General features: G+C 46.3%; 1 protein-coding gene across 2 annotated transcripts in view; it reads left to right on the forward strand.

The window, feature by feature from the left end:
- The window catches only part of LOC143301307 (uncharacterized), a 31848-nt gene that overhangs the window by 16321 nt on the left and 527 nt on the right, over positions 1-15000 (forward strand). For both annotated transcript variants that reach the window (XM_076615509.1, XM_076615508.1), the window contains exons 4-6: positions 5472-5717; positions 8364-8552; positions 13908-15000. The exon at positions 13908-15000 is cut by the window's right edge and continues 527 nt beyond it. In XM_076615509.1, the coding sequence (XP_076471624.1) occupies positions 5472-5717; positions 8364-8552; positions 13908-14707 (1235 nt within the window). In that variant the 3' untranslated portion in view covers positions 14708-15000. The remainder of the gene's footprint in view (positions 1-5471; positions 5718-8363; positions 8553-13907) is intronic.

Here is a 15000-nt window from a genome sequence, read left to right on the forward strand (position 1 = left end):
AATCCCACTTCCCCCGCCTCCACACTTCCATTCCATGTTGTTTGTATTTCAGCTGTGCGTGACAGCAGCTGACGGAAACTGTTGAGGCAATCAAAGATACTTTGCTGCTGCAGGAAAGCGTGCGTGGTTGGGTAGCGGTTGTATGTCCGTCCGTCCGTCCGTCTTGCGTGCACTATTCAGGGCTTTCCAGAACGTGTCATGAAACGTTTCCAGCATTGTCCTGCAAAGGGACAAGTGGTCGCACTGCGGTAACGCGTCCGCTCTGGGGAAGCAAGAGACTCTTGAGGGTTGCGGGATCAAATCTCGCATTTGAGGAGAATCAGTTTTTCTCTCCCCCCCCCCCCCCCCTCTCCAATAGAATAGAACAGAATAGAATAGAATATGTCTTTATTACCAAGTGTACCGGAGTCACAAGGAGTATTGTAGGGGGATAGTACACAACAAGGTACGAACATAAATCGAAAATCATACACAAACACAGATACAGTAGAAATTAGGATACATACAAGTGCATATCAATATAAAAACTTGTGTATACTCAAACATGCACGCACTGCACACGCACACACATACATGCACGCACGCACACACACACAGTCTCTCTGTCTCTCTCTCTCTCTCTCTCTCACACACACACACACACACACACATACACGTTTGAACAGAAGCCGGATATTACATGTGGATGGGGCTGATGACTATATCTTCAGGTAAATGGTTGTTGATTGCGTAATTCTATTTATCATACTGGATTTGTTCTAGAGATAGGGCATTGACTGATTTTGGGGAAAAGCAATTGACGAAGCGATTGGTTTTTCGTCCTTATACTTCTGTGCCGTCGACCAGAGGGGAGCACCTCGAAAATCCAAAAAGGTGGATATGATTCGTCCTGGCTGACTGATTTTGCTTTTTTGTGTAGCCGCTTATAATAATCTTCTAGGGAAGGTAGATCAGCCCCGCTAATCTTGGTGGCAGTTTATACGATTCTGTTAAGGGCTGCAACTTCTGCCTTGGAAATGTTTCCGTACCAAACAATAATAGCGAAGGTTAGCACACTTTCATTGACTGCTCGGTAGAAACCAACCATGATTTCTTTTTTAATTCCAAACTTTTTTAGGCGCCGAAGAAAGTACAGGCGCTGTTGTGCTTTCTTAACAATTTTTTTTTCCGTATTTTTCTCTCATTTTAAATCGTTGGAAATGATCAGTCCGAGAAATTTAAAGTCGCTGATTATCTATACTTGTTTGTCTTTAATTGCAAGTGGTTAGGGGTCAGACCTGGTCTTCCTGAAATCTAGAATTAATTCTTTTGTTTTCGATACGTTGAGTTCTAAGTTGTTTCGATCACACCAGCTGACAAGTTCCAGTACTTCTTCCCCACATTTTGACTCATCACTGTTCAATACTGGACCCCCCCCCCACACACACACACCCTACACACACACACACACACACACACACACACACACACTGGAGTCAGCTGGTACATTAGTACATGGCGAGTGACAAGATGTCAGCTTTTCACGAAATAAAGTGATTTCGTGAAGTCTCTCGATGGCTACAATGGGTAACATACAATAAGTAAAGCTGTCAGGGATTTCATTTTTAAAAAATCAGTCTTATTGTCACATTGTAATTGATTGTCAGCACCACGAGTTCCCCGACAGGAAGTTGTAAGCATCAAAATATATCTCATTCTTAAAAGAATATATAGAGCTCAGAATCTTTGCAGTGGTAGCATTGTCCATCGTTTTGATGCCACACTTTTTTTTTTCTTCTTTTTTTTTCAAATACGTATTTTACCACCAGCATGGTCTTTACCTGTGCTCTTGTGTATCAACCAATCTGTGGTCTGTTTATTCCCGCAGTAGTGTGGACTGGCCGCAAACAGAAAAGGTAACCGAATGTCAGTGGGGGGTGTGCTTGAGACAATGGGTCTCACCATCCAGATCCAGCCAGTCATGTGGATGGGAAATGACGTACTAACTGAACTTCCCCTGGTGATGATGACATGGGGGGGACCAGGCCCGCTGTCAATTGTAGGGAGTAAAATGGACGTATCGGCACACTGAACAATGTGTACTGTTCGCAGTGCTTTACTGGGGCCGGTGTAATAGCTTTTAACTACCCCCCCCATCCCCAGTCCCCCGCCCCCTGCTGATTTTACCCCTAGGGTCATTCTGGGCGACCCGTGAATGACTTTTCAGACTCATTTGTCACTTGCCAATATTGCCACACGGGGGAATCATTTCAAGCTAACTTAGAGTGACCCCCGTATCAAATTCCAGGAGGTGGGTGAGTAAAATAGAACTGGGGATGAGTGTAGATCTGACTAGTTAAAATTCATCCCCCCCCCCCCCCGAACACACACACACACACACCACACACACACCCACACACACACACACACCCCACCCCCCACCCGGGAATCATTTCAGACAGGTCTACATAGTCCGCAGGGTTCATCTGGACTAGCCCGATTTAAACTCCGGGGGTAAAACCACCAGTGCGGGTTCTAAGAGGCTTGCAGCACCGGGCTGGTGTCGTTGTTATCACCGGCTTGGCTGGTTTTGGCGAGCAGTGCTGTAGAAGTATGTTATTTGGGTCATCGATGGCTTTAGTTGTTTGCAGTTACCACAAGGGACTGACGATTGAATGATATCGGTACTGTTAGTCACACGTAACCTAATGGCCAGGACTGGTGAAGTTCTCTTCAGCTGATGATTGGGAGTGTCGACTCTGTGTGTGTGTGTGTGTGTGTGTGTGTGTGTGCGCGTGCGCGCGCGCGCGCGTGTGTGTGTGAAACTCAAAACCGAAAGTATATATTAACAGATGATACATTTGTGAAACTCAAAATCGAAAGTATATATTAACAGATGGTACATTGTGTGAGCAACAGATGCTTTCGTTTTTCATTTCTTTCCCTTTAGCACCAATCTCAGTTCACCAGTATGTGTTATTGTATGCGGCAGCGTGCGTGTGTTTGTAAGTACGTGCTTGCGCGCATCCGTAAGTGTGCGTGTGTGTGTGTGTGTGAATCTCAAAACTTTTATTTTCATATGGTACATTGTATAAGCAACAAGTTATTCTTTTTTATACACCAAGCCATCAATACTTCACCAGTGTATGTATGCGCGCGGGCACGCGTGTGTGTTCGAAGGTACGTGCGTGCGTGCGTGCGTGCGTGCGTGTGTGTGTGTGAGTGAGTCAATTTCAAAATATTATTTTCGAATGGAAAGCTACAATGAGTAAGCAACAACAGTGATTGCTTTTTTTTTTATTCCCATAAAAGTTCACGTGCGTGTGTGTGTGTGTGTGTGCGCGCGGTGCGTCGAGTAATATGTTTTCTGTATCGCGTGACCGGCATCCGATGTCGCCGAATCGACGATGTGACGGGAAGCCTTTTGACAGTCCGCGCGTAAATGCCAAGTTCCTGACGTTAAAGTGTGTAGGGGGTGGGGTTGTGTTTGCTTTGTTTTGTTGTTGTATTTGTTCAACCCTGGATTTGAGAAGGAAGTTGAAAGTCTCTTCTTACTTGTATCTGTATATCCATGTCTGTCTGAGTGTGTATGTGTGCGTGCATGAAATCTGATTGAATGACACAGGAAACGAATGATGAGCGCCCATTGGCAGCCGTCAGTCGGCTCTACCCAGGTAGGCAGCCTGTTGTGCAAATGACTCCGTGCTTGTGAAGCGCTTAGAGCTTGGTCTCCGACGGAGGATAAATGCTATACAAAGTATCCATATCAATCAATCAGTCGAATTCTGGACAGAGGGCGCACTACCATGAATCTTGATTATTTCAAAAATGTAAAACGGAGGGAAAAAAAAACAATCGCAAACTACTCTTTAATCAAATGCGTTGTCACATTGTCAGGGATCAGTCTCTCTTCAAAGGAAACCTATTCACAGTTCGTTCATTTCGTAACGGAGAACCGTCAGAGCTTTATTCCCACAACGTTGAAATGTGATTTGAAATCGGTGTACAGCATAAACACATTTACCCAGTAAATGCAGTTCATCATCTTGAACTCCACATAATTTACAGGGCCGGTATTTCCTAGTTATGCTGTTGTAGCATCCTCTCTCAACGTCATGTTCATGTTGTGCTTGTGTATGTGGAACCGCCTTTGGAAAAATAAGAATCAGTGTTGCACCCACCAAAGGCGTTTGTCATATCTCTATTTCAGTTCAGATGTAGTCATCATTAATGACTTGTTGAAGTTGTCATGCATCATTACATTCCACGAGAAATGCGAATTTGCCGAAACTGTGATATGGGTGTAATTGGAGATCAGTTTCATTTCAGACTGGAAAGTCCCAAATTTGACGATCTCAGAAATAATTTATTTCTTAGAAAATACATGAAAACAAAATTGTTTTTCTTTAAATTGTTTTTAAAGGTTTGTAACTTATTCAGAGGATGGAGCGGAGTGTTCCTAAATCTGGAGAAAAAAAATTCTTAAAGGGAGAGATTGGTAACTGACATGTTCTTATCTTTGATTTATCTACCGATTTAACGTGTTACAACGACTGTTTGGAAATCGTTTTTCTCACTCATTAAATCACCAAATGAATGTGCTTTATTGACATTTGATGTGTTTTGGGTTGTTGTTTTTTGTGACTTTTGGATTACATAAATGCATATGTTGCCAGTGTCTATCCTCCATGCTTCCAACAAGGGTGGAAGGATTGAAATTTTTAATGCATATGTTGCTGGTGTCTGTAGGAGGAAGGTGGCAGAATGGTTAAGACGCTCATCTGCCAGTACAGTGAGTCTGAGAGGGTCTGGGTTCGAATCCCGCATCTCGTCCTTTCTCCCAAGTTTGACTGGAAAATTCGAACTGAGCGTCTAGTCATTCGGATGTGACGGTAAACCGAGGGCCCTGTGTGCAGCACGCACTCGGCGCACGGACAAAGAACTTATGGCAACGAGAATGTTGTCCTCTGGCAAAATTCTGAGTGTAAAAAAAAAGAAAAGAAAAAGAAATCCACCACACACACACACACACACACACACACACACATATATATATATATATATATATATATATATATATGTGTGTGTGTGTGTGTGTGTGAGCGCTCAAGGCCAGACTAAGCGCGTTGGGTTATGCTGCTGGACAGGCATCTGGCTAGCAGATGTGGTGTAGCGTTATCATGGTTTGGTCTGAACGCAGTGACGCCTTACCTCCTTGAGAAATACGAAACTGAAACTATCCCCGAAAAGGGAGTATGGCTGCCCACATGGCGGTGTAAAAAAAACAAACAAACGGTCGTACACGTAAAAGCCCACTCGTGTGCACACGAGAGACACGTGGGAGTTGTAGCCCACGAACGAAGAAGAACAAACTGAAACGGAAACTGTCCTCCATGTTCCAACAGCAGGAATCACATGAATAGTGACCCCCCCCCCCCCCCCCCCCCCCCCCCCAAAAAAAAAAAAATCTTGAAATATCTCGTGACATGCAGGCTGGGTGGTGGTGACGCTGGGGCTGATGGTGCCATCAGTGGCCGGGCCCGGGGGTTCCAACCAGTGGGACGAGTTCACCGATGGTACCGGCTGTTTCCGCGTCTCCAGTGAAACGGTGGAAAGCGATGATGCTGATTGTAAAGCGGGGTACAAGTTAACGTGGTTCGACTCCGTTCAACAGATGGAGGGACTCGCGAACGTCCAGCCCAGGGCTACTTTGTTTGTGGGCGTGGAGAGAGATTCGGGTGAGAGTCTTTAGGCTGTGGCTGTGGCTGTGTCTGTGTCTGCCTCTGTCTGTCTGTCCGTTTGTCTGTCTGTCTGTCTCTCTGTGTATCTATGTTTCTCCATCTCTCTCTCTTTCTCTTCCTCTCTCTCTCTTTCTCTTCCTCTGTCTTCCTCTCTCTCTCTCTCCCTCTCTCTCTCTTTCCCCCACTCTATTTCTTTCTTTTCCCCTCTCTCTCTCTCTCTCTCTTCCATATCTCTCTCGCTCTCCCGCTATCTCTCTCACCCCCCCCCTCTCTCTCTCTTTTTGTCTCAGTGATTCCCTGTCTTCTTCTATGTGTCTGCCTGTCTATCTTCCCTTTCACTCTGTTTCACCTCTCTGTCTGTCTGTCTCTCTCTGTGTCTCTGTTTCTGTCTGTCCTCTCTCTGTCTGTCTGTGTGTGTGCCTCTCTCTCTCCCTCTGTGTCTGTCTGTCTCTCTCTGTGTCTCTGTCTGTCTCACTCCCTCTCTCTCCCTCTCTCTACCCCCTCTCTCTCTCCCACTCTCTCTCTCTACCTCTCTCTCCCTCTCTCTCTCGCTCTCCCTCTACCTCTCTCTCCCTCTCTCTACCCCCTCTCTCTCTCCCACTCTCTCTCTACCTCTCTCTCCCTCTCTCTCTCGCTCTCCCTCTACCTCTCTCTCCCTCTCTCTCTCCCTCTCTCTCCCGCCATTTCCCTCTCCCTCTCTCTACCTCTCTCTCCCTCACCTCCCTCTCTCTCTGTCTTTCTCTCTCTACCCCTCTCCCTCTCTCTCCCTCCCTTTCTCTATCCCTCTCTCCCTCTCTCCCTCTCTCTCCCTCCCTCTCCCTCCCTCTCTCTCTCCCTCTCTCTCTCTCCCCTCTCTCTCTCCCTCTCTCTCCCTCTCTCTCTCCCTCTCCCTCTCTACCTCTCCCTCTCTCTCTCCCTCTCTCTACCTCTCTCTCCCCCTCTTTCTCCCTCTCACTCTCCCTCTCCCTCTCTCTCCCTCTCTCTTCCTCTCCCTCTCTCTCTCTACTTCTCTCTCCCTCTCTCTCTCCCCCTCTCTCTCACTCTCTCTCACTCTCTCTCTCCCTCTGCCTCCCTCTCTCCCTCCCTCTCCCTCTCTCTCTTCCTCTCTCTCTCTCTCCTTCTCTCTCCCTCTCTCTCTCTCCCCCTCTCTTTCCTTCTCTCTCCCTCTCTCTCTCCCTCTCTCTCTCTCCCTCTCTCTCCCTCTCATTCCTTCTCTCTGAATGACTCTCGCTCTCCCTCTGTCTATCTCTCTTCCTCCCCCCTATCTCCTCACTCTCTCACTGTCTGACTGACTCTCTGTATGTATGTGTGTGTGTGTGTGTGTGTGTGTGTGTGTGTGTCTTTCTCTCCATTTCTCTCACTCTCTCTTTCTTTCTCTTTCTCCCTCTCTCTACCTCTCTCTCCCTCTCTCTCCCTCTCCTTCCCTCTCTCTCCCCCTCTCTACCTCTCTCTCCCTCCCTTTCTCTCTCCCTCTCCCTCTCTCTACCTCTCTCTCCCTCTCCCTCACTCTCTCTCTCCCCCTCTCTCTCTCTCCCTCTCTCTCCATCTCTCTCCCCCTCTCTCTCCCTCTCTCTCCCCCTCTCTCTCCCTCTCTCTACCTCTCTCTCCCCTCTCTCTCCCTCACTCTCTCCCTCTCTCCCTCTCCCTCTCTCTTTCCCTCTCACTACCTCTCTCTCCCTCTCTCCCCCCTCTCTCTCCCTCTCTCCCCCTCTCTCTCTCCCTCTCTCTTCCTCTCTCTACGTCTCTCTCTCTCCCCCTCTGTCTCTCCCTCTCTCTCTCTCCCTCTCTCTCTCTCCCTCTCTTATTCCTTCTCTCTTTCTTAATGACTCCCGCTCTCCCTTTATCTCTCTTCTTCCCCCCCATTCCCTCACTCTCTCACTGTCTGACTGACTCTCTCTCTCTGTATGTGTGTGTGTGTGTGTGTGTGTGTGTGTGTGTGTGTGTGTGTGTGTGTCTTTCTCTCTCCATATCTCTCTCTCTCTTTCACTGTCTAACCGACTCTCTATCCCCCTCCCTCCCCCCTCTCTCTTTCTTTGCCTCTCCATGCATCGCAACCTTTCAGATCCAATAACGGCACGGCACGTGTCCAGAATACCCCCTCCCCACGCCCCCCACACCCACACCCACACCCCACACCCCACACACAAAGACACAAACATAATTATTATTGTTACTATTATTAGTAATAGTAGTAGCAACAGCAGCATTTTTATCACGATCATCGATCTTCTTCTTCTTCTTCTCCTTCTTCTTCTTCTTCTTCTTCTTCTTCTTCTTCTTCTTCTTCTTCTTCTTCTTCTTCTTCTTCTTCTTCTTCTCCTCCTCCTCCTCCTCCTCCCTTCTTCTTCTTCTTCTTCTTCTACTCCCAGTCCTAAACCTCCTCCTCTTCCTCCTTCTTAGAAGTAGTGGTATTTGACACAAGCACAATTATCAGTAGTTGAGGTAGAAGTAGTAGTAGTAAGCAGTAGTTAGCTGAAAGAAAATTTTCTGTTTTGGTTGAAGCAAACAATAAAGTATTTTGAATTGAATTGAAATTGAGTAGCAGTATCTTATGATCATTGCAATGAAGTCGCCAGCTAATCGCCTGGACGTGACTGGGGGTGGGGGTGTTTTGGGGGTTGGGGGGCGGGGCGGGGGGGACAGGTCAGTACGTTTGGATAAAGACCGGTGACGAGGTGCCGGTGGACTTGTGGAGCGGCGGCGCTGTGCCATTTCACAATCCCGACAAGGAGTGCGTGGTGCTGCTCAAGTCCACGCGCCGACTGGATCTTGAAGACTGCAGTACCGTGCACTATTACGTCTGTCGGAGAGACCACCATAATTGTGGGAATGGTAAGTGCTTTGTGTGGTGTGTGTGTGTGTGTGTGTGTGTGTGTGTGTGTATGTGTGTGTGTGTGTGTGTGTTGTGTTGTGTTGTGTTGTGTTGTGTTGTGTTGTGTTGTGTTGTGTTAAGTGTGTGTGTGTGTGTGTGTGTGTGTGTGTGTGTGTGTGTAAGCGCGCGCAGGAATTGTTAGTATGTGTGTTACGATGTGTACTCATTGTGTTTGGCGTGACGAGCAACCTCATCTCTGCGCAGAGTACTGATCGAGCTGAATGAATGTTCATTTAAACACAAAACCATCGGTGACCCAGCAGTACTCAATTACCTTCATGCAAGCGAAGAAGAAGAACCACCAATTCTTCGCGAAGAGGTTGAGGCAGCAGTAACGTCAGTGAAGAAAGGAAAATCAGCCGGCATGGACAACGTACCTGCAGAACTCATTCAGGCAGGAGGAGAAGACACAATCAACATACTCACAACTCTTTGTAACAGAATCTGGAAGACAGGAAATTGGCCTACCGTCTGGAAACAGTCTCTAGTTATCACACTCCCAAAGAAAGAAAACCTCCAATAATGCCAAAATTACCACACAATAAGCCTTATCAGCCACCCGACCAAGGTACTACTGAAAGTAATCTTGAACAGACTGAAAGCTCAAGCTGAGAAAATCATCTCTGAAGAACAAGCTGGCCTCCAAACTGGACGCAGCCCCCAGAACAGATTTTCAATCTGAGAATGATATGCGAGAAATACCTTCAACACCAGCCACCTCTGTACTATGTCTTCGTAGATTTTAGAAAAGCGTTTGATACAGTGTGACATGAGGCCTTGTGGGCAATTATGAGAAAATACATCAGCCCCAATATCACCCGAGTTATCCAACAACTGTACAACAAGGCAACCAGTGCAGTCTTCCACAACGGTTCCATCGGAAACTGGTTCAGGAAAACAGTAGGAGTCAGACACTGTTCAACATTTTCCTGGAACGTATCATGTCGGATGCATTTAAAGACCATGTGGGCACCGTCACCATCGGAGGCAGAACTGTTACAAATCTATGGTTCGCCAATGACATTGATGGCTTGGCAGGAAATGAGACCAAACTCTCCAACCTGGTAGAAAGACATGACCACATCCAGGGCATACGGAATGGAAATCAGAGCGGAAAAGACAAAGACCATGACGAATAACACCAACGGCATTAACACTGATATCAAAGTCAGCGGGCAATCTTTGGAATCAGTATCTAGGTTCAAGTACCCGGGTGCAGTTGTCACAGATGAAGGTTCCAAACCAGAAGTCATGTCCAGGATAGCGCAGACTGCAGCAGCACTCACTCGACTGAAGCTCATTTGGAGAGACAAAAACATCACACCCAGATCGAAAATAAAGTTTATGCGTTCAATGGTTTAATCAACGCTTCTCTATACTTGCTAAACGTGGACTCTCACTGCCGACCTCCAGAAAAATATCCAAGCAATGGAAATGAGATGCTTCCAACAGAAGATCACACAAGCCATTGGACCCCACGATGACCTTCAAACCGTCACCATGAGAAGGAAGCTCAAATGGCACGGACACGTCGCAAGATCCGACGGGCTCGCAAAGACCATTCTGCAGGGTACCGTACCATGCAGTAGCAAGAGAGGGAGGCAAAAGAAAATGTGTCAGGACAACATCAAAGAATGGACAGACCCGAGCTTCCCAGATTCCCAAAGAGCTGCGAGAGGTAGGAACCGATGGGGAAATCATCTGCCGTGCCCCGACGACCATTCACTATGTTATGGTGAGGTGAATGTGAAGACTGAACGAGCTGTATTTTCTTTACACACACACACACACACACACACACACATATATATATATATATATATATATATATATATATATATATATATATATATATATATATATATATATTACTCAGTGGAAAATATAGTCATTTTATAACCCGCAGTAGGGAGAGAGAGAAGGGGGGGGAGGGTTAGATGGATGATTTATTCCTTTATATGCAGTTGCCCCTCATGAGAGGGTGTCAGTAAATGAACGTTTGATAAAAAAAAAAAATTAAAAAAACAACAAAAAAAACATGCTATATTTCAACAACACAACATACTTTTGTCAAGTGATGCACACCCAGCTAAGTGATATACAGTACATATAAGTAACTGATGCATAGTTACAATGAACACACACAGAGTGCTTTGTCATTGACTTATTCCATTTGTCTTGTTTGTATGTCTTGAGGGGGGTGGTAGGGTGTGCTTTTTCATTGACACATTCCGTTTGTCTTGTTTGTAGGTCTTTAGAGGGTGTCGGGGGGGGGGGGGGGGGGGGTTGGGGCTGAGTGTGCGTCACTGAAACATTCCATTTGTCTTGTTTGTAGGTCTTTGGTGGGGGGGGGGGGGGTGCTCTGTCATTGATACATTCCATTTGTCTTGTTTCTAGGTCTCGAGGAGGGAGGGTGCTTTGTCATGGACACATTCCATTTGTCTTGTTTGTAGGTCTTGAGGGGGGGGTGTGTGTGCTTTGTCATTGACACATAACATTTGTTTGTTGGTCTTGGGGATGTCGGGGGGTGGGGGATTGGGGCGTGGGGGGTGGGGAGTGTGCTTTGTCACTGAAACAATCCATTTGTCTTGTTTGTAGGTCTTTGGTGGGGGTGGGTGGGGGTGCTCTGTCATTGATACATTCCATTTGTCTTGTTTCTAGGTCTCGAGGAGGGAGGGTGCTTTGTCATGGACACATTCCATTTGTCTTGTTTGTAGGTCTTGAGGGGTGTGTGTGTGCTTTGTCATTGACACATAACATTTGTTTTGTTTGTAGGTCTTGGGGATGTCGGGGGGGGGGGGGGGGGTTGGGGCGTGGGGGGGGGAGTGTGCTTTGTCACTGAAACAATCCATTTGTCTTGTTTGTAGGTCTTTGGTGGGGGTGGGTGGGGGTGCTCTGTCATTGGTACATTCCATTTGTCTTGTTTCTAGATCTCGAGGAGGGAGGGTGCTTTGTCATTGACACATTCCATTTGTCTTGTTTGTAGGTCTTTGGTGGGGGGGGGGGGGTGCTCTGTCATTGATACATTCCATTTGTCTTGTTTCTAGGTCTCGAGGAGGGAGGGTGCTTTGTCATGGACACATTCCATTTGTCTTGTTTGTAGGTCTTGAGGGGGGGGGGGGGTGTGCTTTGTCATTGACACATTACATTTGTTTTGTTTGTAGGTCTTGGGTGTGTGTGTGCTTTGTCATTGACACATAACATTTGTTTTGTTTGTAGGTCTTGATTATAGCGCCCTGTGGTGTTAATTTATGTATCTTGTTCCCGCATTGATGCTAAGTTTTAGCGCTCTTGGTCCCTGTGCTAAGAAGGTATGCGCATTTCTTCTTCTACTACTACTACTATGACTACTACTACTTAGCGCGTTGGGTTCCGCTGTTGGTCAGGCATCTGCTTGGCAGATGTGGTGTAGCGTATGATTATGGATTTGGCCGAACGCAGTGACGCCTCCATGAGTAACTCAACTGAACTGAACTTAATTTCTTCTTCATCTTCTTATTCTATTATCATCATTATTATTAATATTATTATCACCATCATCATTGTTATTAAGTTGTTGTTATTACTATTGTTGTTATTATATATTATTATGTTATATTGTTATTATATGTGGAGTAATGGCCTAGAGGTAACGCGTCCGCCTGGGAAGCGTGAGAATCTGAGTGCGCTGGTTCGAATCACGGCTCAGCCGCCGATATTTTCTTCCCCTCCACTAGACCTTGAGTGGTGGTCTGGACGCTAGTCATTCGGATGAGACGATAAACTGAGGTCCCGTGTGCAGCATGCACTTAGCGCACGTAAAAGAACCCACGGCAGCAAGAGGATTGTTCCTGGCAAAATTCTGTAGAAAAATCCACTTCGATATGAAATACAAATAAAACTGTACGCAGGAAAAAATACGAAAAAAAACGGGTGGCGTTGGAGTGTAGCGACGCGCTCTCCGGAGAGAGCAGCCCGAATTTCACACAGAGAAATCTGTGGTGATAAAATGAAATACAAATACAAATACAAAATACAAATTATTATTATTATCATTATCATTACGATTATTATTACTGTTACTGAAGCACTTTCAGTTACGTTATCGTCAAATCTAACCAGTGGTAGATCGCTTTCTGTTTTTGCTGCCGTCGTGGCAAACAGCTGTTACAATTATGGATCGAAGTTACAAATACCTCACATGTTTGTTCTTGTGGGTATCACTGCGATCGACACGCGTCTGTGGTCCACGTGTTTTGTGTTTGGAACGATCTCCCTTGTTTTGTCAGGTATTCCGCGTGCTCATCGCCACCTCAAAGACCACTTATTTCAACAAGGCGATGGGCATGATTGCCAGTTCTTAAAAAAAGGAGAGAAAAAACCCATCTTACAAAGGTTATTTGCAATATTCCTATACTATGTTTAAAGTTCTGTATATATATATATATATATATATATATATATATATATATATATATATATATATATATATACGTGCGTGATCTCTCTCTCTCTCTCTCTCTCTCTCTCTCTATATATATATATATATATATATATATATATATACATATATATATATATATATGTATGTGTGTGTATATATATATATATATTATATATATATTCATTTATAGATACATGGATATTTGACGATGTATACCTGATTATAACCGTCATATATATCTGACGGTTGTTGGCTTCCAGCATAAATCAGTTTCGAGGAGGTGTCAAAGCACTCGGGCCGAACCATAAGCGCTACACCACTGCTGCTGCTGCTAAAATAAATGTAAAAATGTGAAGATGCCCAATGATCTTCGTGTAAACGCAGCGCGCTGACAGTGAGATATCAAGAGCGTTGTTGTATTGTGGCTACTGTTTCGCGTGTGTATTTGCGTTCCCACTCAGGACAAGATAGAAAGTAGTAAAAGAATTACTTAATGTTCTATGCATATATACATACGTACATACACAAACAGCCATACATACATGCATACATGTGTATATATATATATGTATATATATATATGTGTGTGTGTGTGTGTGTGTGTGTGTGTTGGAGGGTAGAATAGGCCTTCGGCCATCTTACCAAATAAAAACTTTATCCTCGTCCGGAAATAGCACTTGGATATACATGTGAAAACATACGCAGACGTTCTTGAATTTTTTTTTTTTTTTTAATAAAAAGAAGATTAAAATACAACAGAGAGAGACAGAGACAGAGAGAGCAAAGAGTATGAGATGGGTTTTAACACAGTTTTAAAGACGGTTGACTTGCTTGGCATGTATTATGATAATAATGGAGCCAAACCCCAAGTCTCTGAACTTTTCTCTCCCAGGGTTCACGACGTTCAGCCACACTGTACCCACCACAACTGTTCCGCCTCCGGAGACAACCACCATCCCCGCCGCCGAAGTCACCACCGCGCCGCCACCAGCAGTACCTCAAACCACAGATGACGCCACCACCACCATAGTGACGACACAGACCTCGCCTGACGACGTCACAGCGGCAGAGGCACCACAGACCACGCCCCTACAAGGTTCCCCCAGCTCGGCTGCCTCCCAGACCGCTGCCGCCGCCGACTCTACCACCGCGACCGCGTCCGCGTCAGCGGTGGTGCCCCAAGAAACGACGTCGTCGTCACCATCGGCGCAGCCGGACGCGTCGTCGGCAGCACAGCCAGCCACGAGCTCTCCGACGGTGGCGCCCACGATGATCCCGATGAACCCGTGCTCGTGCAACTGCCGCCTGCAGAGCCGCCAGGCCAACGTCAGCAGCCAGGAGTTGTCGGCAATGGTCGACAGGATCAAGTCGCAGCTGCAGGTGGAGACCAGCAACCTGTCGGCCTCGGTGAGGAAGAAGACGAGCGCCCCGGACGAGCGGACCTCGGCCAAGGTGACGGGGTCCGTGGGCATCGGCATCCTGGTCTTCATCGGCGTCATCCCTCTGGCGCTGGACCTGGACCGCGTCATCGCCGCCGTGTCGTCATGGCTGGGGAGGAGAGACGACGATGGTGGCGTCAGGCGGGAGGAGGAGAAAGAGGAGGAGGAGAACAGTGACGTCAAGCGAGAGGAGGACGATGACGTCATCAGAGAGGAGGATGACGTAGATACGCCAGAGGAACGAGGACGATGACAGGTTTTCTTCTCTTTTTTTTTTTCTTTTTTTTTCTTCGTACTCGTGGCCATATTTGATACGAACAATGGTTGAATGAGTGAACAGGAAGGAGGCAGGGAGAGCTGTTAGGCCGGTACTTGGGGGGTAGGGATTTACCCGTAAGACCGGGTTTGTTGGTGGTGGTGTGTTGTTTTGTTTCTGTTTTTGTTTGTTTGTTGTTGTTTTTTCACTATTTTTCATGGTTTCGAAAGGGCCTCGTCAAACACATACCGGGAACACATTCTCGACTCGTCATGTTACTCTGAATGCGT

The sequence above is a fragment of the Babylonia areolata genome, chromosome 27 (assembly GCF_041734735.1).
Source record: "Babylonia areolata isolate BAREFJ2019XMU chromosome 27, ASM4173473v1, whole genome shotgun sequence".
Taxonomy (NCBI): domain Eukaryota; kingdom Metazoa; phylum Mollusca; class Gastropoda; order Neogastropoda; family Buccinidae; genus Babylonia; species Babylonia areolata.